The 23,873-nt window shown below is 47.8% G+C and overlaps 3 protein-coding genes and 5 non-coding genes across 8 annotated transcripts; 5 read left to right on the top strand and 3 right to left on the bottom strand.

Moving 5' to 3' along the window:
• The first annotated feature begins 356 nt into the window (after positions 1-356).
• LOC132592989 (histone H1.11R-like) lies at positions 357-13,619 on the top strand. Its single transcript, XM_060281333.1, has 2 exons — positions 357-688; positions 13,361-13,619. Exons 1-2 carry the CDS (start codon positions 357-359, stop codon positions 13,617-13,619), a joined length of 591 nt encoding a protein of 196 aa, XP_060137316.1.
• Positions 5,420-5,501, top strand: TRNAL-AAG (transfer RNA leucine (anticodon AAG)). Its single transcript has one exon. It is a non-coding gene; the product is annotated as a tRNA-Leu (tRNA).
• TRNAN-GUU (transfer RNA asparagine (anticodon GUU)) lies at positions 6,109-6,182 on the top strand. The gene has a single exon. It is a non-coding gene; the product is annotated as a tRNA-Asn (tRNA).
• TRNAL-AAG (transfer RNA leucine (anticodon AAG)) lies at positions 6,751-6,832 on the bottom strand. Its single transcript has one exon. It is a non-coding gene; the product is annotated as a tRNA-Leu (tRNA).
• On the bottom strand, positions 11,718-11,790 carry TRNAK-CUU (transfer RNA lysine (anticodon CUU)). The gene has a single exon. It is a non-coding gene; the product is annotated as a tRNA-Lys (tRNA).
• On the bottom strand, positions 12,259-12,340 carry TRNAL-UAG (transfer RNA leucine (anticodon UAG)). The gene has a single exon. It is a non-coding gene; the product is annotated as a tRNA-Leu (tRNA).
• A 1,401-nt stretch (positions 13,620-15,020) lies between the features above and the next one.
• LOC132593062 (uncharacterized) lies at positions 15,021-16,849 on the top strand. The gene is made up of 2 exons (XM_060281826.1): positions 15,021-15,846; positions 15,975-16,849. The coding sequence occupies exons 1-2, from the start codon at positions 15,021-15,023 to the stop codon at positions 16,847-16,849; spliced, it is 1,701 nt and encodes a 566-aa protein (XP_060137809.1).
• Positions 16,850-17,917: 1,068 nt separating this feature from the next.
• On the top strand, positions 17,918-19,826 carry LOC118079237 (histone H2B 1/2/3/4/6-like). The gene is made up of 2 exons (XM_060281828.1): positions 17,918-18,032; positions 19,521-19,826. The coding sequence occupies exons 1-2, from the start codon at positions 17,918-17,920 to the stop codon at positions 19,799-19,801; spliced, it is 396 nt and encodes a 131-aa protein (XP_060137811.1). The 3' UTR covers positions 19,802-19,826.
• The last annotated feature ends 4,047 nt before the right edge of the window (positions 19,827-23,873 follow it).

Genomic DNA, 23,873 nt, shown 5'->3' with positions numbered 1-23,873 from the left:
GAGTTATGGGGGGAGGCAAGGAATTGTCTTTGTGTTCAACCTTGCACAATATGGCCGCGCTGAATCACCGTCACCAAGCATTTAATTCTTTGTAAACAGACCAAGAGTTTGGTGCATTTTGACAGTGAGACTGGTGCTTTTCAAACCCACATTGACCACGTTGCTGACATACTGACCATCTCAATGGGGAATGGTTTTCCTTAGGCAAGTCAACTTGGTGTCAGAAAGGCCAGAGTCAGCACTTTGGCTTCATCTCGGATATGGGCAGTTAGGCGTAGCTGGGCTAAATGAATTTGTGGCCTAGTGCAGGGCAAGAAGCAATGTTGGGGGGTGGCTCTAAGCCCTCCAGCCCCAGCATGATGGAGCTGCTGGTCCAGGTGGCCTCGACCTGCAAGGAGTGCCACAGGGTGTTCCTGGCTGCCCTCCAGAAGGTGCTGGTGGCAGGCAGCTACGATGTGGACAAGAACAGCAAGAACAGCTGCTTCAAGAACTTGATGAGCCAGGGGGTGCTGGTGCAGAGCAATAGCACAAGCACCTTGGGCTCCTTCAGGGTCAGCAAGGACCAGGCCTCCACCCTGGAGGGCAAGAAAAAGGCAGTGGCCCAGAAGAAGCCTACAGCAGTGGCTAAGAGCAAGAAGGCCCCTGCTAAGAAGTCAAGGGAAGCCCTGATGATTTGGCATAACATTCGGTCTGATTGATATATATATGTGTATAATTTGAAATATTGAATGTGATATAATTGGTTTTAATTGGAAAATTAATAAAAATATTTAAAAAAAAAAAAAAAGAAGTCAAGGGAAGCCCCAAGAAAGCAGTGAAGAAGCCCAAGGCTTCCCAAGCCAAGAAAGTTGCCACTAAGAGCCAGGCTAAAGTTGAGGCAGTCAAGCCTAAAATGCCCAAAGCCAAGATGGCAAACCTGAAAAGGTCAGTGTCTAAAAGGAAGTGTATGCTTTTAGGGAGTTTCTTAGCTAACCCTAGTAATGACTCTTTTAAGAGCCACCTACAGATTCACATAAATAATCTGATTTACACTGTATCCAAGTATCATAATAACCCTTTTTAATGTTTGTTGTGCCTAAGGAATGTAATCTGAATGCAATCTGGTTCCCTCCCCTCCAGATTGGTGCTACAACTCCTATGAACCTCCACATGGTCAAGCTACATGTGGACATCTCCACTTTGGCTACATTGAATACTAAAACAAACTCCACACTGCCCATATATAGTGTGGTAGTGTGGCATGATGGGAAATAATCAGTAAATTCCAGCTCTTCCATGAGACAGTGTGGCGGCTCTAAAAAGAGCCTTTGGGGGCTGGGGCTGTCTTCCCAGCGTTGCCTCTCGGGCCCTCTCTCCGCGGATGCGCCTGGAAAGCTGGGTGTCCTTGGGCATGATGGTGACGCGCTTGGCGTGGGTTGAGGTCATTTTCTAGGTACAGTATTTATAGGCAGTTCGCTCTTTCCTGATTGGCTGAGGACAACAAAATTCCTTCTCTCCCCCGCACACTATAGCATTTGAATTTCCCGTGCGACCTCAGCTTGCTTCGTCTCTGCCTCCACCGTCTCCTTCCTGTTCTAGTTACAGGTAGGTAGCCGTGTTGGTCTGAGTCGAAGCAAAATAGAAAAAAAATCCTTCAGTAGCACCTTAAAGACCAACTAAGTTTTTATTTTGGTATGAGCTTTCGTGTGCATGCACACTTCTTCAGATCAAGCTTTCTTTAGCGTGATCAAGCTTTCTTTAGCGCCTCAGCCCTTGCTTTCCCCCCCCCCAGGACTAATTGCTGTCATCAGCAGTCATTAACAGCCATCTACAGGTTTACCACTCACCCATTCCCACCCACCCCCACCACCCTCTGTATATATACAGTCGTACCTCGGGTTACGACCACCTCGGTTTGCGAACAGTTCGGGTTACGAACTGCGCAAACCCGGAAGTGTTTTCGCCGTGTGCGCTTTGCGCATGCGCAAAATGGCGGCGCCCATCGCGTTCGGGTTACGAACTATTCGGGTTACGAACTGCGATCCGGAACGGATCGCGTTCGTAACCCGAGGTATTACTGTATAAGGGTCTGACACTTCTGTTTCAAGTGTATCTGAAGAAGTGTGCATGCACACAGAAGCTCATACCAAAATAAAAACTTAGTTGGTCTTTAAGGTGCTACTGAAGGAATTTTTTTCTATTTTGCTTCGACTCAGACCAACACGGCTACCTACCTGTAACTAGAACTATGGAAGGCACCACATTGAGCCGCATGAAATGGAAGTCCATCAACCTCACCAAGAAACTTGCACAGGTACAAACTGACATAATCTTTCTGACTAAATGCAAGAACCTGGACATTGTTCCTAAGGGTCTTAGAATTAAGAACCCTCTTCAATCAACTTATCCCACAGAATATGCTAGGAAACTTTGCCACACTTTATCCAAGAAGCTGCTCAAACATCTTATTGGCATTCTCTATTCCAAACAGAAGCTTATAAAGGAGGAACTCTCTGCACGGGACAACTCTATCAGGAATCACCCAGCCTGGCAGGAGTTCCACAAGGAAAAACAAACCATTTACCACTCTCAACTGGAGTTACTGAAGATGCAGAAAAATTAAAAACTCTGCAACCTTTCCAACGTACAGGCCACTAATCAAAACAAGATCAACAACATTGTCAATCTTTCACAGCAAACACTCAGCCCAGCTGAGGAATCCGTCCTCTCATGGGGACTATCATTCTGCCCTGCCAAATCCCCACACATGATTCAGTTCTGCGGGGACCTGGAAGCATTTTTCCGCCGTTTACGCCTGAAGGAGTATTTTCATCACAAACAAGAACAAGACAAAGTAGAACAAACAACATCCCCACAACACAAAACCTCTCAATTTACTGGGGAACAACCATCACCCTCCAAACGCATTAATGAACAGAACATTGACCACCAACTACCACCGAAAAGATGTTACACAAAAAGGGACTCCACGTGGACCCCTCCTGATGGACGCAATACCACACTAGATCTGTACATCGACTGCTTCCGCCACAGAATCCAAACGGATGTGACCAGAAAACACCATCACAGATTTTCTGAGGAAAATACAATCTTTGAACAATCTTCCTAACAATACTATACTAGCCACTATGGATGTGGAATCTCTATACACCAACATCCCACACAATGATGGTTTACAAGCCATAAGGAACACCATTTCAGATAAAACCACAGCGGACTTTGCTACCAAACTCTGCCACTTTGTCCTTACCCACAACCACTTCAAATTTGCTGATGACCTGTTCCTCCAGATCAGCGGCACAGCCATGGGCACCCGCATGGCCCCACAGTATGCCAACATCTTCATGGCAGATTTAGAACAATGTTTCCTAGACTCCTACCCACTCAAACCTCTCTTGTACCTACGATACATTGATGATATTTTTATTATCTGGACACATGGACAACAGACCCTGGAAACCTTCCACCAGACATTCAATGACTTTCACCCCACCATCAACCTAACAATGAACCAATCTATGCAAGAAATACATTTTTTGGACACTACTATAAAAATACAGGATGGACGTATAGACACCACCTTATACCGAAAACCAACTGACCGACAAACATATCTACATGCTTCTAGCTACCATCCCAAACATACCAAACAATCCATCGTATACAGCCAGGCCCTACGTTCCAACCGCATCTGTTCCAACTCTACAGACAGAGAATCTCACCTAAGAGATCTACAGCAAACCTTTTTAGAACTAAAATATCCACCTGATGAAGTTAAACAACAGATCAACAGAGCCAGACTGATACCTAGAGAGAACCTGCTGCAAGACAGACTCAAAAAAGAAAATAACAGAACACCACTAGTCATCACATCCAGCTCCTAAGTTAAAACAGTACAACGCATCATCAGAGATCTACAGCCTCTCCTGGACAATGACAGCTCCCTTTCTCAAGCTCTGGGAGGAAGACCTTTCATTGCCTACAGACAGCCACCCAATCTTAAACAACCTCTCACCCACAATAATACAACCACCAGACTTAACATGGACACTGGTACCAGAGCCTGCAATAAACCCAGATGCCAACTTTGCTACCACATACACCCAGACAACATCATTACTGGCCCAAACAACATCCAACATACCATCTCAGGACTATTTAATTGCTCATCTTCTAACATTGTGTATGCCATCAAATGCCAACAGTGCCCTTCAGCTCTCTATATTGGACAAACAGGCCAAACCCTACGCCAAAGGATAAATGGACATAAATCTGACATCAGGAACCATAAGACAGAGAAACCAGTAGGAGAACACTTCAGTGTCCCAGGACATCCCTATACAAGATCTCAAAGCAGCTGTTTTATTACAGAGAAATTTCAGGAACAGACTGGAAAGAGAAGTTGCTGAATTGGAACTCATTACCAAGCTTAAAACCATGGAGCCACCTGGGATGAATAAAGACATCGGATTCTTATTTCATTATGCATTATCAAGCTTTCTTTAGCGCCTCAGCCCTTTCTCCCCCCCCCCCAGGACTAATTGCTGTCATCAGCAGTCGTTAACAGCCATCTACAGGTTTACCACTCCCATCAGCCCATCACCCATTCCCACCCACCGCCACCCCCCTCTGTATAAGGGTCTGACACTTCTGTTTCAAGTGTATCTGAAGAAGTGTGGATGCACACGAAAGCTCATACCAAAATAAAAACTTAGTTGGTCTTTAAGGTGCTACTGAAGGAATTTTTTTCTATTTTCCTTCCTGTTCCTGATGCTGCTTTGGCGTGTGGCATTGGCGTAGCCAGGATTTTTGGTTGGGGCGGGCAGGCTTTATGTTGGGGGGGGGGGCAGAACCTCATTTAGTTAAGTCTTTTTTTTTACCCCCCTGCCCCCTCCCCCATGGCGTGCTGTAGAGTTTACCAACAACTCAACAACTCTCTTGGAGTTTCAGACGCAGCTCCTTTTATTTTTTAATTCCAGGAGCGAAAGTATCTCGCTTAACCCCGCTGATTCAAAATCTCAAGATGCTGAAACCTTTTCAGTATCTCATCACTAGAGCAATCAGTTTATAGTGCAACTGATCATCATGTAGTTGTGCTTCATGCAGGCCACCTTCAGCAATCAGCAGATTGATTAAATAAATAGGTGAGACAAAAATACTGTCGAAACAAAATATAAAAATTCCTTCCAGCAGCACCTTGAAGACCAACTAAGTTTTTTATTTTGGTATGAGCTCATACCAAAATAAAAAACTTAGTTGGTCTTTAAGGTGCTGCTGGAAGGAATTTTTTAAATTTTGTTTCGGCTACGTCAGACCAACACGGCTACCTACCGTACCTGTAACCAAAAATACTGTGTGACAGGAAAGAGGAGGTGGGAAAGCATTGTTCACGTTATTCCCCTTAAATCTACATGTAGAAGGTAGCGTGGCCGAGCGGTCTAAGGCGCTGGATTAAGGCTCCAGTCTCTTCGGGGGCGTGGGTTCGAATCCCACCGCTGCCAATTTCGTTTTTTCCACCCACTTCGTCTTAATTTGATGTAAAAATACTTATTAGAATCATACAGTGGAGGGGGGTGTTTTTTCCCCAGCCCGAGGTCCACATTCTCTTCTGTGCAAGCTTCCAAGGCCCACGTGGCACGCAGTGGTGAACAGCGCCAGAGAAGAAAGTGGATAGAGCAACAAAAGTACATTTTAGCTTTCTTTATGCCGTAGGCTGGCTTCTGCACACGCTCCTCCATTTAGGGGAGCAAGAGGCATTCTTAGAGTCCAAAGACACATACTAGCCAGGCAAGAACACCAGCCCGCGGGAGGGGCGAGACAGGGCAAGTGAAAAGTATGCGGGGGGGGGGGGCTGCATTGGGGAACCCTTCCCTGACATAAGGGAAACCAAGTTATTTGGCCTAGCCTTGCGTGCCAATTCATAATGATCTGTATGCAGAGCACCTAGAGGGCGGTAATTTCTTATTTCTTTATCAGTGTTTGTAACTCTGTTACAACAAGCCTGTTTGTTTGTTTTAAAAATATGCATATATATTACAAAGCTGGAAGGGGAAATAGGTGCTTCCTCGTGGTATTTGGGCACTCTTTTTCCACTAATTTAGCAAGGTTGTCTCTGTGGCGCAATCGGTTAGCGCGTTCGGCTGTTAACCGAAAGGTTGGTGGTTCGAGCCCACCCAGGGACGATTCCTTTTCTCAATAGCAATCGCAGGTCAGAAGTAAACTGGGTTTATTAAGAACAGCGACTTTTCACATACAGTACTGTATTATCGGAGATTTGCGGGATGAGAGAATGCATCGCTGAGGATTCCGATGGAATTTTCGGTGATAATGTCCAACGTCGTAATTTTTTTTTTTAAAAAAAGTTTATTTCCTCTATTTGGGCACTCATAAGCCTATGAAAGCATCCTGCAAAATATATTTCCATACAACAGGTTGGCTTATGTCTGGGTATTTCAGTGGGTGATGTGACTTCTAGTAATTAAAACAACTGAGAGGCGCAATTTAGATGACACAAATTCATCTGTTTCTGCCATCCGTCGCTTATTATTATGATTGTTCTCTTAACTACTGGCTTTTAAATTAAGCCTAACTACTGTTTTCAAAAACAACAATAGTCCCTATGTTTTTAAACTATCTCCCTTAGCAAAGCTTTGTTTTGCGAAGGTTTGGGAAAGTCGTCTTGCATGAACCCTTTTACTTACATTATTTGGGAAGATTTGATTTTTGCTATGAGAATGAAAAGCAATCCACTGGCAGCGGTGGGATTCGAACCCACGCCCCCGAAGAGACTGGAGCCTTAATCCAGCGCCTTAGACCGCTCGGCCACGCTACCCTGAGTATAGGTTAGAAATGGGCAAAGTAATGAAGATGACTGTTTCTTTTCCACCGTAGGCTACATTCCAGTAATGAAAATGCAAAGCTTCTACTGTTGCAACCACAACACACACCTCTCTACCTAGGGAAGCAAAAGGCATGACCACAGTTCAACACATTGCATCTACCATGTTTTCCTGAAAATAAGACACTGTCTTATATTTATTTTTTTCCTCAAGAAGACACACTATGGCTTATTTTCAGGGGATGTCTTATTTTTTAATTACGCGTCCAGCCTCGCCTCTTCCTTGGTGCCCTCCAGAACTGCGCCTATGTCTTATTTTCAGGGTATGGCTTATTATGTGCAAATGCTTAGAAATCCTGCTATGGCTTATTTTATGGGTATGTCTTATTTTCGGGGAAACAGGGTAGGGAACAGAAGCTGGGAGGAGTTTCCTGGGGAGGTATCGTTGCCTAGTGGGAGCACCAGGGGATGCCTGGAGGGACACATCTGCCCCCAAATCTGAGGTTCTTCACGCCTGCTTTAATATAACAGACTCACAGGCTTTACTTTTTGCATGCCTTTTCTCTCTAACATTCTGCTTAAGATTCCCCCTCATCTGAAAACCATGTGTATCATGGGTGCCAACTCCTTGGGGCCCTGAGCACACACAAAATTCCCCATGAAGGGGCCATGCACCCACAACTTTTGGTGCCAGGGCCATGCACAGTGCATGGCACCCACGGCCCAAGGCACCCATGGTCACGGGGCCAAGTTGGCACTCCTGATGTTTATATATAGATCTGGATAAAACTCCGTGCATCTGCTGAGGTACACTTGAGGTTCACTAAAGCTTGTGCCATAATATGGTCCATGGGGTCACGAAGAGTCGGACAGGACTAAACGACTAAACAACTATATATATATGGCGGTACCTTGGGTTACGAACTTAATTTGTTCCAGAGGTCCATTCTTAACCTGAAACTGTTCTTAACCTGAGGCACCACTTTAGCTAATGGAGCCTCCTGCTGCCGCTGTGCCGCAGCCACGCGATTTCTGTTCTCCTCCTGAAGCAAAGTTCTTAACCTGAGGTACTATTTCTGGGTTAGCAGAGTCTGTAACCTGAAGTGTCTGTAACCCAAGGTACCACTGTATATAGCTTCGCAATACTGTACTCCGAGCACAATTCAAAGTGTTGGTGCTGACCTTTAAAGCCCTAAACAGCCTCGGCCCAGTATACCTGAAGGAGCGTCTCCACCCCCATCGTTCTGCCCGGACACTGAGGTCCAGCTCCGAGGGCCTTCTGGCGGTTCCCTCACTGTGAGAAGTGAGGTTACAGGGAACCAGGCAGAGGGCCTTCTCAGTGGTGGCACCATAGCTGCCAAGCTCCAGCCTGAGAAATAAGGGCCTGGACCGGAAGTAGCAGACCGGAAGTAGCACTGCCACCATTTTGGAACTGGGTGGAGCATGCTCAGAAGCTACTTTTGATGCTGCTCTGCCCTGTTCCAAAATGGCCACCACACCAGAAGTCACGCTGCAGCCATTTTGGAACTGGGCAAAGCAGCATCAAAAGTTGCTTCTGAGCATGCGCTCCGCCCAGTTCCAAAATGGCTGCTGCGCCAGAATAAACTGGGGAAAAACAAAAAAAATCCGTTTTTTCGGCTGGGGACAGCTGGAAAAACGGGGGTTTCCCGGGGAATATGGGAGACTTTGCAGCTATGTGTGGCACCTGCCCTGTGGAACACCCTCCCATCAGATGTCAAGGAAAGAAACACCTATCTGACTTTTAGAAAATATCTGTTTAGGGAAGTTTTAATGTTTGATGTTTTTATTGTGTTTTAATATTCTATTAGGAGCTGCCCAGAGATGATGATGATTCTCTGTTTTTGCTGTGGTAGCCTTTATGCAGCTACCCACCCCAGATAAATTCACAAGAAAGGAGGTGACAGAAGAACCCGTAGGAGAATCGTTCCCTTTTTTTTCATGGTTCCTTGCATGAAGAGAGCCCTGTGTATGCAAGCAGCATGTTTCTTCTTTGACAAAGCTGGATACAAAGGAGAACATGAAGAGATATGTGAAGATAATAGGAGCCCTGCTGGATCAGACCAAAAGTCCATGCAGCAGCATCCTGCTTCCCAGCCATGGCCAATCAAATGCCAAGAGAAGGACCTGAAAGTATCAGCCCCCTCCTCAACAACTGATATTCAATCATAGACCCTAGAGCAGCCTTCCCTCTCCTAGCACCCTCCAGAGGTAGGGTGCAAACCCACCACACCTTTAAAGCACATTTGGAATGTATTCGTTCTCTTAATGAATTATGGGCACTGTAGTTAACCCCTCACGGAACGGCAATTCCCAGCAACTATTAATAAACTGTAGTGCCAGAATGCTTTGAAGGAAAGAGTGTGCTTCTGAATGGGCTTTAAAGGTGTAGTGTGTACACAACCATAGACAACAGGACTAATGGTCAGAGATGCTAGGAGCTAAAGTCCAGGACATCTGAATGATACCAGGTTGTGGAAGGCTCAGATTTAGTTGCTTGCCAATTCTTTTGGCATTTGACAATTTCATGCGCATCTGCCTAAAGTTTGGCACACTTTCAGCTTAGAGCTGCAAATTTAAACAAATAAGAGATGTTATTTGGTAAAATACATATTTTGTCATATTACAGAGCTTTAAATATTCATAAATAGTAATTAAATTATATCACTTCTGATGGCAGAAGATTATACCATGATGAACATGTCCTCTCAGACCAGCTGATTGTCCAAAGAACACTCACCGCTAGTGGCTGTTTCTAGATCAAGTGCATGTGAGATCATTTCATTTTTTTATTGTTATGATTTCAAATCTGGAAGTGGCCTGGTCCTCTCTGGACCTCTGTGAGAGTGTGCCTTGGTGGTGGTGGTGGTCTCTTAGTCCTTTGAGTTGCAAAGTCTTTAAGGCTATTCAGGACTGGTTCAAGACATGTTGGCACCTGAGGCAATCCATAAACTGTTGCGTACCCCTCCCAGCAGAGAGGAAGGGGTGAGTGAAGATCAACATCAGGAACAAAGAGGGAATAAAGATCTACATCGGAAACAAGTGGGGGAGTCAAGTCAACCTTGCCCAGTGGCACACTGAATGGGTGGAGCACCCAGGAGACCATAGAGCAGTGATGGGCAACCTTTTGAGCTTGGTGTGTCAAAATTCGCCAAAAAACTGAGCATAACTTGGGTGGTGTGCCACTTCAAGAAAAAAACCATAATTTCACGATATTTATAGTTTAAATAACAAAAATGTATAATTGTAATATATAACTGTATTTAATAAACCAAAAACTAATTATTTAACCTAACCAAACCAAAAACCCCTTATTTATCACAAAGTGCCCAGAGTTGTTGAGCTTTTTGGGGGGAGCTGCTGACCAAAGTTTTGGAGGTTTTTTTGGGGGGTGCAAAAGCTGCTTTGCTTTTTGGGGGGGGATGCCCCAAAGCTGCTGTGCTGTTTTGGGAGGAAAGAGAACAGAAATAAATGACGAATAATACCTTCACTGGAACTAACACGCAGCACTGACATAATCTGCCAAAGCGCCACCCCCCCAGCACAGAACAGGTTAAAAAACGAACGCTGTTACACCCAATCATAGTCTGCCAAAGCGCCAGAAAAACAGCACAGAAAGGGTTAAAAAACCAATCTCTGGCTACCAGCAACAACAACAACAAAAAAGGACCCAGGTTTTAACAGCGGAGACAAGCTGTAGCAGAGACAAGCTCTAGCGGAGACAAGCTGTAAGGAGGAGCGGGAGAACAAATGGTGGGGGGGGGGACAACAACAGTGTGAATGGGCCGGTGGGGCGCGTGCCAGCAGTGAGGGCTCTGCGTGTCACGTCTGACACGCGTGTCATAGGTTCACCATCACTGCCATAGAGGGCCGCCCCAGCCATTTCTACTCTAGGAATGGGAGGAGACCAGCAGTACCTCCTATTCTCCAAGAGGGAGCTTTGGGGTGGGCTGCTGAAGAGGCAGCAGATCTGACCTCCAAGGAGTGTGCCACAGCGCAGCAGTGGGCAATGCTTTCCTTGGAGGTCAGATCTGCTGCCCCTGTGGATCCTTCCACCTGAGTTGGTCGCCTCATCTTGCCACGTGAGTGCGCCAGCCCTGCTACTGCCACAGTGTAGTTTCTTCAAGCAGATTTCTGAAATCGTGGTTTTTTATTTCTGCCCTGGTGCAACAGCCTATGGGCAGAACTGAGCAAATGGGCAGAATTGCACAGATGTAGATTCGGAGTAAACATAAGGAGAATTTTCCTAACAGTAGGAACTGTTGGTGGACAGAGCAGTAGAGTCTGTCTCTGGCGGAGGGTGGCTCTCCTTAACAAGGGCTCTTGGGAGTGCTGTGCTTGTTGCAAGATTCCTGCACAGAGCATGAGGCTGAACTAGATGATAAACTTATATGATTCCCTGGTGAATCAGTGCTGGGAAATGCAGGGGTTTGTTGGTGGACCTGGTGGTTCTCGGAAGGTCTCTCTGCACTGTGCTAGACCAGACCTTGTTATCAGAATGCAGCCACGGGAGAGAGATACAGTATACACTAAGTGTTTCTTATAATACAATGTAGTAACATGTAGATCTTGTGGTGACATGGTATCCAATGACCTTTCGAATTCATCCTGATGAAATTAAAAGCCGTTATGAATAGTCATGCTTGTTAATTCCCATTGATTTGCCTCCATTGTTTAGTGCCAAAGTTTCCAAGTTTCTGGAAGGTTGACTTCAAGACACCGGTTCTTCTATTCCGTTTTCCTGCTACCGCTCCGCCCTGCTTCACTTAAGAGAAAAAATAAAAAAAAAGGAGTCTGCGGTAACATATGGCTTCTAAAATGGTGATTGGTGTTGCTTTTAAATAATTAGACAAAAAGCGTGCGCCCAACGTGGGGCTCGAACCCACGACCCTGAGATTAAGAGTCTCATGCTCTACCGACTGAGCTAGCCGGGCAGTTGCTACATTGTTTCTCCTCACTTCTTTTAGCCTTCTGTATGCTCAGTCTAGCCTCTATAGTGCCATGTATGTTTTCTCCGCCACCATATATCCAGCGTTACCCATGTCTTGAAACAGTAGCCCGGCTTCTTCGTTAACTTTATTTTCATATATTCTACAACATGCATTAATTTGTGGGAGGCAGAAACGGCACTTTTTTGCTTCTTTGATTCGAAGCGACGCTAGAATTCTACCGTCTACAACAGGAAACCAAAAAGGTTTTTTTTATGTGTGAAGTTTCGTTTTATTTATTGTTTAAAGCAAATGTTCTTAAAAGCAGGAAGAAAAACGGGAATGTATTTAAAAAAACCAAGCCCTAAGTCTACACGTTTCTCTTCCTGAACTTGGATTTTCTTCCAAGGCAATACAGTATACATATAACAGAGGATAAGCGCTATGGAAATCATAGCGAAGGAAAAGGACACTTGGCAGCGGTGGGATTCGAACCCACGCCTCCGGAGAGACTGGAGCCTAAATCCAGCGCCTTAGACCGCTCGGCCACACTACCTTAGATGCTGCTGTATTCTTCCATTGACTTCCTACTGTTAAAATGTCACTCCGTTTCATTCAAGCCATTCTTTTTCAGGACTAAGCACAGGTGTTCGGTAAGGATTCAGATCTTTTGGGTTGTTTCGAAAGAGGACTTTCCAGATATGCTGGCAAAACACCTCCCCCATCACACCGGTTTACTATAACTTAATAATGATCACTATCACTTAATAATGATCACCAGCAGGTGGGTGAGACCCGAGGGCTGTTTAGTAACCATAATAATTTTACACCCACGTTTTGTATACTGTAATAGCATTTACGTTAGGGTCGCCAGACTCAATAGAGGACAGGACTTCTGTGCCTTTAATTGCCCTGCTCTCTTTTGAGTTTGGAAACCTTAAAGAGAAACCATCAGACCCTTTGTTTAATTTCCAAGCAAAGGATCTGCTGGTTTCTCTTTAATTCACGTGGACTATTCATATGGACTGTACTTAAATGAGACTGTCATTAAATGATCAGGATCCTTAACGAGAGCAGACTCCTGTCAACTCTGCAGAGTTTTAAAAATACAAATGCTACTAGCAGCAGTATAGTATAGTGCTGGTTTGTTGTTTATTTTATTACTTATTTATTTATTCAATTTATACTCCGCCTTTTTCTCTAAAGAGCTCAAGGCAGTGTTTTCTCCCCACCTCCACCCCCATTTTACCCTCACAACAACCCTGTGAGGCAAAGCAGGCTAATAGATGGTGTCTGGCCCAGGGTCACCTAGTGGGCTTCATGGTAAGATCCCTCCTCTTCAGAGAGGGGGGAATTTGCGGGCGGGACCCCCTGCTCCACCTTTACCTGCCGTGCTCAGGGCTGGCCAAGAGGGCCAGCTGGGGGGGGCGGAGCTAACAGGTCTTTAAATTAGCGCGGCAGGCTCCAGATCGCCCCTTTTCGCCCCTGCACCTCATCGGATCTGGATCGTAGCTGGATCGTCGTCGGAGTGACCACGTGGGAGCTGCCCCCTTCCTTTTTCTCTTCCCTCTTTTAGGTGTTTCAGCCGCCGCCGCTCCGGCCACCGCTCCCGCCGCTCTCGGACTTCTGAGCGAGCTTCTCTCCCGCACGCACCCACCTCCCAGCTGATCGGCGGAAAAAGCAGCTGCCGGGAGGCAGGGTCCTTAGCGCGCTGCGCATCCCACCGCCGACTCAAGCCTCTGTTGCCGCTTCCTTGTTGCCTGCTGGTTCTTCATTGTGCCTGCGTCGCAGCGCTGCCTTCGCTCCTTGCCGCGGTGAATCGCGGACCTCTTTGAAGCTTCTTTTGAGCACAGCCGCGCTCCTCTGCTGGGCCGCCCACCTGGGACATTGCAGTGAGTACTCTGATTGCCCCATTTCCGCACGTCTCTCAGCCCTCTCTTGAGTCTGTCCTGTGGTCTCTGTGCCCACAGGGGACGGTGAGGCGCAGGCTGCTTTGAATTACTGCACTGCTGCTGCTAGCTCCTAAGCCCCAATTGGGTACCCACGGCAGCCGCTCTTTCATCTTTCCCGGTGTGGTGGGGGGGTCATATTGTGTGTGTGGGTGGTCCCACCATTGCAGCGCTACTGCGCTTCTCCAGCCTCTTCATTAAGAAGTGGTATCATTACGTGTGGGGTGTTCCTGCGGGGGTTGGCTTACTTCCCTTGGTTGTTGGGGCCATTTTCAGTCCTCGGCTTTGCATGCTCCCCATCCCTTAGCAGGCGCCACGTGTTGTCCCCCTCTGGTTACCTAGGTTACGTGGGAGGCGCCATCTTGATTGCGACCACTAGTTTCTGCCCCCTCTAGAGCCTGACCTACCCTCGGTGCCGGCTGCTTGGCGCACGCGGGACATGTTTTGCCCTCCCTAGTTTGTTGTGGTTGCCATCTTGTGTGTGGTTATTTTGATTCAGTGGCCCCCCCCTTTAAACCCGGTGCCATCTTGAGTGTCCCCACGTGTGCAGCCCCGGGCAGCCATTTTGAGTGTGTCTCTTGGTCTTTTGTTTTGTTTTTCCTTTCTCTAACTAAATAAATAAATAAAAATACAGCAGTGCGTTACCTAGGCAACTTTATATACGAACTAATTCAGGAATCTTTGCTTTTACTTGAAAGTTACTAAGTTGGGCTTTTCTCGGGCCTCAAGTAGATACTAAGTAGACCTGTTTTTCCTTTAAATCCAGCGTTCTTTGCCAGGGCACTGAGCAGGCTAATTCATTGCCTCTCCTTGGGGGCTGCATTAACAACAATAGACACTTAATTGCATTGGGAGTTCTCCCCGGTATAAGTCATTGTTCCCTCTTGACTGTAGCAGCTGTGCCCCAGGCAACCTGATTGCTCTCTGGCGCAAGTAATTGTTTCCTTTGTGTGGTTTATCTGGCCCTAAGCTACATTACCTGTTGATTCAAGCTTGCCTTTGCTGGTGTCTGCTTTTTAAAAGGCTCTAAGATAGATTTATCTGGCTTGCTAGTGCAGTTGCACGTGCGCTCACATATATTATTAAAGTTTATAGCGAAATAATCATAGTACTTATATATTATTAATAATAATAATACAGATAAATAAAAAAAATAAAAAAATAATAATAAAAAAATTAACACATAAAAATAAATAAAATTTAGAATAAAAACTTACTACATAAATAAATAAATAAACTACTTTGGACACATAATATTGTTATTGACCCTTGTTGGTTAGTTCCCAGATGGAGTCAGGTAACAAAGTCGCCGTGGACGCGCAGCCAGCAAAGGATGTGGAGCCAGGAAAGATGCCCGCCCAAGGTGACACTGCCTCTAACGCAAAGGGACAGCCAGCCCACAAACCGCGGGCTCCACGTAAGAAGGGTGCTACCCCTAAGCCGATGGCGCAATTCTTTAGCAAACTCAAATCTCTGGTGTTGAGTTATGAGGACTGCATGTCTGACCCTTCCTCTGAGGCGTCTAGGTCTCCTTCGCCAGAGGTTATTCCTGATACGCAGCGAGAGGATCAGCCGGGCACGTCCGCGTCTTTGTTTCACGATCCACGGTCAGGTATGCCTGACAGGTCCCCGGTCGCTGCCTTAATATCTGTAGCATCTGTGGCTAGGGGCCAAACTGTACAGGCCCCCCTCCATGACTCATCTTTGCCCCAGTCTTCCTTGAGCCTTCCCCAGGGTCAGCGGCATAGGGTGCAGCATCCTGAGGCCGATATCTCTTCCGGAGGCGAAGAAGCACAGCCTCATGCCCGGAAGAGCCAGCAGCCGGGTGGAAAGAGACGTGCCAAGACGAAACATATCCAGGAGTCAAACACCTCTTCTGATGGGGAGGATGAGCAGCGTCAGGCCCGGAAAAAACACCAGTCAAGGCGAACAGGCAGGCCAGCGGAGAGGGGCCGTTCTGGGGGTAAGCACGTACAGCACTCCTACACCTCTTCTGAAGGTGATGAGGACCACAGGGATCAAGAGCCAGCTGTGCCGGACAAGCAAGAATGGAAGAGATGTCATAAGAAGAAGCATGTCTGCAGGAAGTCGCGTTCGCGCAGTTCGGAGTCAGGTACGTCATCTGATTATGATAGCGATGCCTCTCTGGAGTCCTACTGGGGGAAGGCAGAGGGGATTTTTTCAGCCAAGTTTGTTCCAGGGATAATGAATGACATAGCGGATGCTTTATCTCAATTTCAGATGGACTGCTTCCGGTCATTGGCACCTCTAGCTCAGCAGTGGCCAGAACCCTTCCCGGACCACCTCTGGAGCCTTGGAAACGCAACGTGATTAAGGGAGTATTGGCCTCCGTGGCCCCCTCTACTCTCTGTTCTTACAATAAAGTCTGGTGTAACTTTATGGATTACCGGTGCAACGTTCTAGCCCTTGCACACAATATCCCACCGACTACAGATCACGTATTACAATATTTGGAACATCAGTACACTTTGGGGCGGGCAGCTAAAACTTTAAAAATACATTCAGCTGCAATTACATTCTTCAGTAAATTTCTATTCTCCCTGGACCCTTGTGCGGACTTCATCGTCCACAGGGCAATTGATGGTTGGGGCAGGCTTGAGCCCAAAAAAGCCGAAGGGTGGAGGCCAATAACTTATGACTTGCTCTTCTTGGTTCGCAAAAAATTGAGGTCTATTTGTTGGTCTAGATACGAAGCACGTTTATTCTCTGCAGCTTATGCCATATCCTTCTTTGGGGCCCTCAGGGTCGGGGAGATAGTGGTGGAAAAGCACTCAGACGATTCCTATCGTGGCCTTCTTTTAAAGGACATTCAGCTATCCAGTGCTGAACTGTTAGTACATATCCGGAGTTCAAAAACTGATCAGTGTGGCAAGGGTGCCTGGTTAAAACTAGCAGCTTCACGGAGTCTAGGTCCCTGTCCTGTAAAAGACACTAGGCGTTATTTGTGTCTGAGACCTCCTGGCTCTGGCCCACTATTCATTCATGAGGACGGTTCCCGGCTGATGAGGCATCAATTCACGCGGGTCCTGCGTATGGCAATTGACGCATGCGGGTTTCCAGCAAAAGAATATGCCGCCCATTCTTTTTTAGGATAGGGGCTGCTACCTCTGCAGCACCTTTAGGCCTCCCTACAGACAGGATCAAGGAATTGGGCCGTTGGAAGTCGAACGCCTATAAGGGGTACATTCGTAAGGACCTTTAGTTGGCAACCACTTACCTCCCTTCATCCTACAACTTCACCTTCAGTACGAGTCTGGATTTGTGGGCACAGCATCGTGCACTGGGCACGAGTGCGGGCGTGCGATCGTGGCCTTGGCGACAACCTGGGTTTGCCGGCTGACGTGTGCGTTTCCTGGATTTCAAGGCGTGGGATGCGTTGGGAAGAGCTGATGCCTGCTGTGGCAGCTCGAGCTGCTGCTTGCGGTCCCCCTGATGTCATCATTATACAACTTGGGGGAAATGATCTTGCATACAGGAAGAGCGTGGACTTATTGCTTCATATACAGAAGGACTTTGATGGACTTGCTGCCTTGTTCCCTGCTACTACCTTGTTTTGGTCCACACTGCTCAAGAGGAGAGTGTGGCACGACAATCATAACCCACGGGCCTTGGGAAAATCCAGGAAACTGCTGAATCGTGTTTTGGCACGCAAACTGTGTGGCATGGAGGGTCGTGTTGTGGAGCACCCTGAAATCAGGTTCAGTGAGGCGGCTCTCTTCCGTGATGATGGCGTGCATCTTTCAAATCAAGGAAATGACATCTGGCTTGCTGATATCACACGAAGCATTAGGGTTTGGTTACAGCGGGTGAGGGTATTGGCGGCGAGCCCTTTTGGCTCGGGTGGCGGTAGGCATTGGAATATGGAGTTGTCTGGTGTGTTCGAGGACTGGTTGTGGCCATCATCCAACCCTCCTCTTATAGGGGTATCCCCTTAAAGGGATCCGGCGGTCGTGGATCCCATCCGACTCCCTGCTGGTGGCTAGGGCCATGGCACGACCCCGGTGGCACCAGGGGGAGCTTTCAGTTTCAGTTGTATTTGCATCAACAGGCTCCTCCCTGTTGTGGCCTTATTCTACCCATTAACCTTAATACCACATGTCACTGTGTCTTTATTTATTGCGGGGGGCGGGTCCTCGAACCGCAAGTAGCAGCTGAGTTTGAAAATGCCCGGGCCAGTAAAGTCCGTTCCCATGCCTAAGAAAGGGTCGAAGAAGGCCATCACCAAGACCCAGAAGAAGGGCAACAAGAAGCGCAAGAAGAGCAGGAAGGAGAGCTACCGTGTTTCCCCCTTTTTAAGACACCGTCTTATAACTTTTTTTCCTCAAAAAAACACAAGGTGTCTTATTTTCAGGGGATGTCTTAATTTTTTATTAGGTTTTTATTACGGTACGGTACCTTACTGGCTCGGGGTGCTGCCATCCATCCCATCGCTAACATGGGAGCCGACGGGCGCGAAATGGAGGCGGGAGAGCGGGGGGGGGAGATGAGAGAGACGCGAAAGGCTCCGGGGTGAATGGCAAGTAGGTCGTCGGAAAGATGCCTGCGTAATCCCGGTCCCATGAGGGGGAAACGAGACCCTTGTCCACAACACCGAAACACGCATTCATAAGGGGCGGCAGCTCAAGGAGCCAAACTTCCTTTCCCGCTTGAACGCGTGCGGAGGCGGGCGAGGGTACGCGAGGGGAACCCCTTCGGGAATCCTCTGCGCCTTTAAACTCAAGTAGCCAGCCAGCCAGCCAGCCACACACGCGACATCTCTGAGGAAATGTGCTTTTATGCTGAAGTCCCGCAGAATTGCCCCAGGAGGAGGCGGTGGCGGTGGCACCCTGTCTCCAGAGGGAACGGGGAGAGTTCGTCATGGCCCGCCCGACAAGCACCCCCCCGGGTTTCTTGGGCAAAGCGGCGGCGGCAGCGCCACGGCAGCGCTCCCTGAAGTGCTCCTGCCTCCCCACCCCGAGCCGTTTCCATTAGGGGGTGGGGTGGGGTCTCCCTCACGTGCTCCTCGCCGCCCCTCTCCCTCCAGGCATTGGCGAGGCCGCCTGTCAATCAGCTGCCAACTCGCCCCCGGCGCGGAAGGGGCCAGCAGCGCTCCCGCTGCCGTTCATCGCCCCGGCGGCCATGCAGCCCACGATGTTCTGGTGGTGCAGAAGGGGCCAGAAGCGCTCCCGCCACCATCTGTCGCCCCGGTAGCATGGAAGGGCCTGCAGGCCTTCCGCCGCCGCTCTGCCTCAGGCCATGCAGCCTACGACGCTCCAGCGGCTCGGAAGGGGCCAGCAGCGCTCCTGTCGCCCCGGCAGCACGGAAGGGCTCGTGGGCCTCCCGCCGCCGCTCAGCCTTGGGCCATGCAGCCCACGACACTCCAGCGGCGCGGAAGGGGCCAGCAGCGCTCCCGCCGCCATCCGCCGCCCCGGCAGCGCGGAAGGGCCCACGGGCCTCCCGCCGCCGCTCAGCCTTGGGCCATGCAGCCCATGACGCTCTGGCGGCACAGAAGAGGCCGGCAGGCCTCCCGACGCCAAGGGGTTTCCCCGTTCAGGCGCTCGGCCGGAGTGGAAAAAAGTCCTGGGAAGAGCGGGGGGGGGGAGTCCTCCTAGCGCGGCTCGCCTGGCAACGCGCTCAATTCATGCACCCCCTCCCACCTGGTCTCAAGCCTCTCTGAGGCTCTAAAGGAAAGCAACAAGGTATGTCTTATTTTCGGGGTATGTCTTGTATTTCGCAGATACTTAAAAATCCTGCCATGGCTTACTTTATGAGTACGTATTAAAAAAGGGGAAACACGGTACTCCATCTATGTCTACAAGGTCCTCAAGCAGGTCCACCCGGACACAGGGATCTCCTCCAAAGCCATGAGCATTATGAATTCCTTCGTCAGCGATATCTTCGAGCGCATCGCTGCTGAGTCTTCCCGCTTGGCCCATTACAACAAGCGATCCACTATCACTTCCCGGGAGATCCAGACTGCTGTGCGCCTGCTGCTGCCTGGAGAGTTGGCTAAGCACGCTGTGTCGGAGGGCACCAAGGCTGTCACCAAGTACACCAGCTCCAAGTAAACTTTGAAAACAACCACTCCACTTAAACCAAAAGGCTCTTTTAAGAGCCCTCCACTTTTTCTTTAAAAGAGCTGTACTTGCTTTTCACTTTTAAAAAAAGTCTGCTAAGATCAGTGATGGTGAACCTTTTAGAGACCGAGTGCCCAAACTGCAATTCAAAACCTACTTGCGGTTCGAGGACCTCCCCCCCCCGTGATAAATAAAGACACAGTGACACGTGGTATTAGGGTTAATGGGTAGAATAAGGCCTCAACTTTATTGGTTAAAGCAAGTGAGAGGTATTGGCTTTCGCCCCATCACCCAAAGCCAAAGTGCGCTGGTGCGGGGGTGTTTTGAATTGGGGAAGGCAGCCAGCGAAAACGCCTGACAGATCCGGGATTTCCTCCTTCCCCCTGCCCAACAGAAGTGCGGCAATGTGGGGGTGTTTTGCCGCCTGCCTTCCCCAAGCCAAGGGGAAGGCAGGCGGCAAAAAGCCCTGGCAATTTTTCGCTGCACGCTGGACTTTGTAGTCGGAGGTTTGTTTTTCTATGGCCACGCTTCGCAAGACGAGGCAACCTCCGATCGCAAAATCGATTCGTATAGTGAAAAATTCGTCTGACAGGGCATTCGTTAAGCGAGGCACCACTGTACCAAAAGAAGTTGTGATGAATTGCTACAAGGCAGGCAAAAAAACCAAGAGGCCGGTGCCAATTAGCCAATTGGATAAAAAACTCCTACCAGGGCCCTTTGGGCGACCAAAGGCGACCAACCGAAGTCCATAGCAAGGTCAAAGCGAACATCCTAACTAAGGGAAGACCTAAAGGGCGGGTGGGTGGGTGGGAGATCCGGTCAGGTGCAGGGGCGAAAAGGGGTGATCTGGAGCCTGTCGCGCTAATTTAAAGACCTGTTATGACTGCTGTTGTAATAAATAATCCTTCATAAAAGTTATTGCATTGCAATTTGTTAAATTATCTTTCCATAATCGCCACCGGAGAAAAATAAATAGTTCAAATTGGGAAAAATAAATACACAAAATGTTTAGGGGTATGTGTTCCCCTGCGTCACTACAGAAAAAAAGCACTGGTATTGCTCCGAAACAAAGTGGTGTTATGAGCCACTAAACTCGAAAATACATATTTTTTCCAGAAGGCTCCACAATTTTGACCACTAATGAACACTGGAGTGCTGTACTAATAGCCACCCTCTCCCAATTTTTAATGAGATAATGATTGTCTGCGAGCATGCATACAAATATTAATACCGTAATAAAAAAAACCAACCAGATGGGTGAGGAATTATTATTATATTTTACTGTTTCTTTGGCTGCCATTTGATCACAGCCTCCACGGAATGAATTTCTCTGTCAGCTTCCAGCCCAGCGAACATGTAAACCCAGCAGTCCCTTCTTAGGTTGCTGTCTTTATGTGTTTCTTGGCATGGGAGTTAAGCCCTGCTGAGCTCAAGGCAGCTTACTCCTGAGTAGGAAATAGACTGGCCCTGGTGCATCAAAAGTCAACGCCTGCTCAGCACCTTGCTTGAACGGCACGCGAGGGAAGCTATGGCCTTGCTTGGGCAACAGCGCACGTGCCCAGAGAGGCCTCTTAGTGCCCTCTGGCACATGTGCCATAGATTCGCCACCACTGGGCTAGAGGCCTGCAGCAGATTCCAGTGCTGTAAAATTAACCCAAGCATGCTTAAGGTTGGCTCATTGGATAACCACCAGATATGCTTCGATTTGCTATTAAATACCTTTCTGTATGCTGTCAAAATCCAAAAATGTGAACTATTTACCAGGCAACTCAAGCATGAAACAGCAAAGCTGGATGTTAAAATTGCAGGTTAGATCAGCTGTGATATTTATATATTTTAGTGGTATGAATAAAATGTGTAGGACCCTTTTCATACAAGTGGAAAGTTCTAGGTTAGGGGAAGCAATTCAGTATAATGAGGCACTGTTTATTTACGGAAAGAGCTGTAAAATTTCCCATAGCATGTAATCAAGCTTTCTACCCTGTTGGTCCTATGCATAGGCACACTACAAGTATATTAAGATCAAAGTATGGGTTTGCTCTAGGCATAATTTAGCTGGCTGGACACTCCAAAAGGTATCATTACTTATTTGAAGCAGTGTCTCGGGTTGAAGACTGCTAAAGCCTTAGCGAAGTGGCCAAAAATATTTGCATTTTTCTACACCATAATGGAGGACATATATACATTCTGTAATGGCGATCTACCACCACCCCAACCTGAGCGCTTACTATTTATACCTGTATTAGTTGCATGCAGAAAATTTTTGCTAGGACACCATGGGCATTTTGCCCTACCAAAGGGAACACCGAAAGCAAGGAGACAAAAGCAATTTCCAGTAATTTTGAGTATGTGTAGTGGCTCTTAAAAGAGCCTTTTGTTCTTTGAGAGGTCCTGATAATTTAAGCCCTTTCTCCGCGGATGCGGCGAGCCAGCTGGATGTCTTTGGGCATGATGGTGACCCGCTTGGCGTGGATGGCGCACAGGTTGGTATCTTCGAAAAGGCCGACCAGGTAAGCCTCGCTGGCCTCCTGCAGGGCCATCACCGCCGAGCTCTGGAACCGCAGGTCAGTCTTGAAATCCTGCGCGATCTCACGTACCAGACCGCAAATAGTCCCCAGTTCCTCATCTGAACAAAAGTTTTAAATACTGTAGAGCACAATCAGGAAACTCCACAAGGCACTAAAGTTTATTTTGTCACACACCAGGGGTACATAAGTCCTTTTGGAAATGAGGTACAGCAGAGACTGTGGTGTATTTAGGATCTATGGCATGGGTAGTCAAACTAAGGCCCGGGGGTTGGGGCGGCCCAATCATCTAAATCCAGCCCACGGACGGTCCAGGAATCAGTATGTTTTTACATGAGTAGAATGTGTGCTTTTATTTGAAATGCATCTCTGAGTTATTTGTGGGGTATAGGAATTCGTTCATCCCACGCCCCCCCCCCCAAAATTATAGTCTGGTCCCCCACAAAGTCTGAGGGACAGTGGACCAGCCCCCTGCTGAAAAGGTTTGCTGACCCCTGATCTATGGCTTATTTACACATATACTGTATACAACCTGAGCCTACGATGGAGGGGCTCCCAGCATTAAGACCCCAAGAGGGTCTTGCTTCTCCCATAGTGGTCATGCTTTGACCCTCTCTCCAGCTTGCTGCCTTTAACAGCAGACAACCCTTTCCACTCTAGGTCACATCATGGCCAACCCTAAAACTCTCCTTCAAACTCTCCCTTTGTCTTCTAACTAACTCTTAACTGCCCCTCCCATTTGCACAGAGCCCCCTCTCATCACTTTTATTTTTGTCATAGATGCTTTAGTTGAGATTCCTGCATTGCAGGGTGTTGGACCAGCTGACTCTCGGGGTATCTTCCAACTCTACGATTCTATGTAGTCTAGAGGGCCACAGATATTCTTCCAGAAGTCCAGCCCTACATATTTCCAGGTAACAACAATCTGCTTATCACAAAGGAACTGCAACAAGCTCCCCATCTTCCTCAGCGGTACAAATTGCTAGGCAGAAAAGATTTCGTTATTTATAAAGCATTTTTAATCCACTTCTGCCGAACCACATGGTGATCAAATGGGATTATAATAAATGTCGAGTCAGTGATTGCAGAAGCTTATGCCACAATACTCAGTTACCCAGACAATCTGTCCTCCAAATTAACCCTGCCTAGCATGGTTGGCACCAGAGTAGGGGGGTTAGGGAGGCAAGGAACTCACCCCCTAAGTTGCCCCCCATTGCTGGGCCCCTGCCACTAACATATATTTCTTTCTTTCTTTCTTTCTTTCTTTCTTTCTTTCTTTCTTTCTTTCTTTCTTTCTTTCTTTCTTTCTTTCAGAGAGCTTTCTTTACCTGTGGGACACAGCTCACCCATCTAGAAATATATTTTTTTCCTTCTATCTGTTCCCCCATTTTCCCCTCCCCCACCCACCCAGTGCTGCCACTGCAGCCTAGTAGCTGCCCCCACCCCATGTTTTGGACTAAAACTCTTATCATAGGGCGCCAGGGCTGGGGAAGGGTATGCTAACCAGTAATTGCCAAGAAGGTGGTAAGGTGAAGTGG

Source organism: Zootoca vivipara, chromosome 13 (genome assembly GCF_963506605.1).
Source record: "Zootoca vivipara chromosome 13, rZooViv1.1, whole genome shotgun sequence".
NCBI lineage: Eukaryota > Metazoa > Chordata > Lepidosauria > Squamata > Lacertidae > Zootoca > Zootoca vivipara.
Note: the sequence above shows the minus strand (reverse complement) of the source record. Positions and strands in the feature narration are given on the sequence as shown.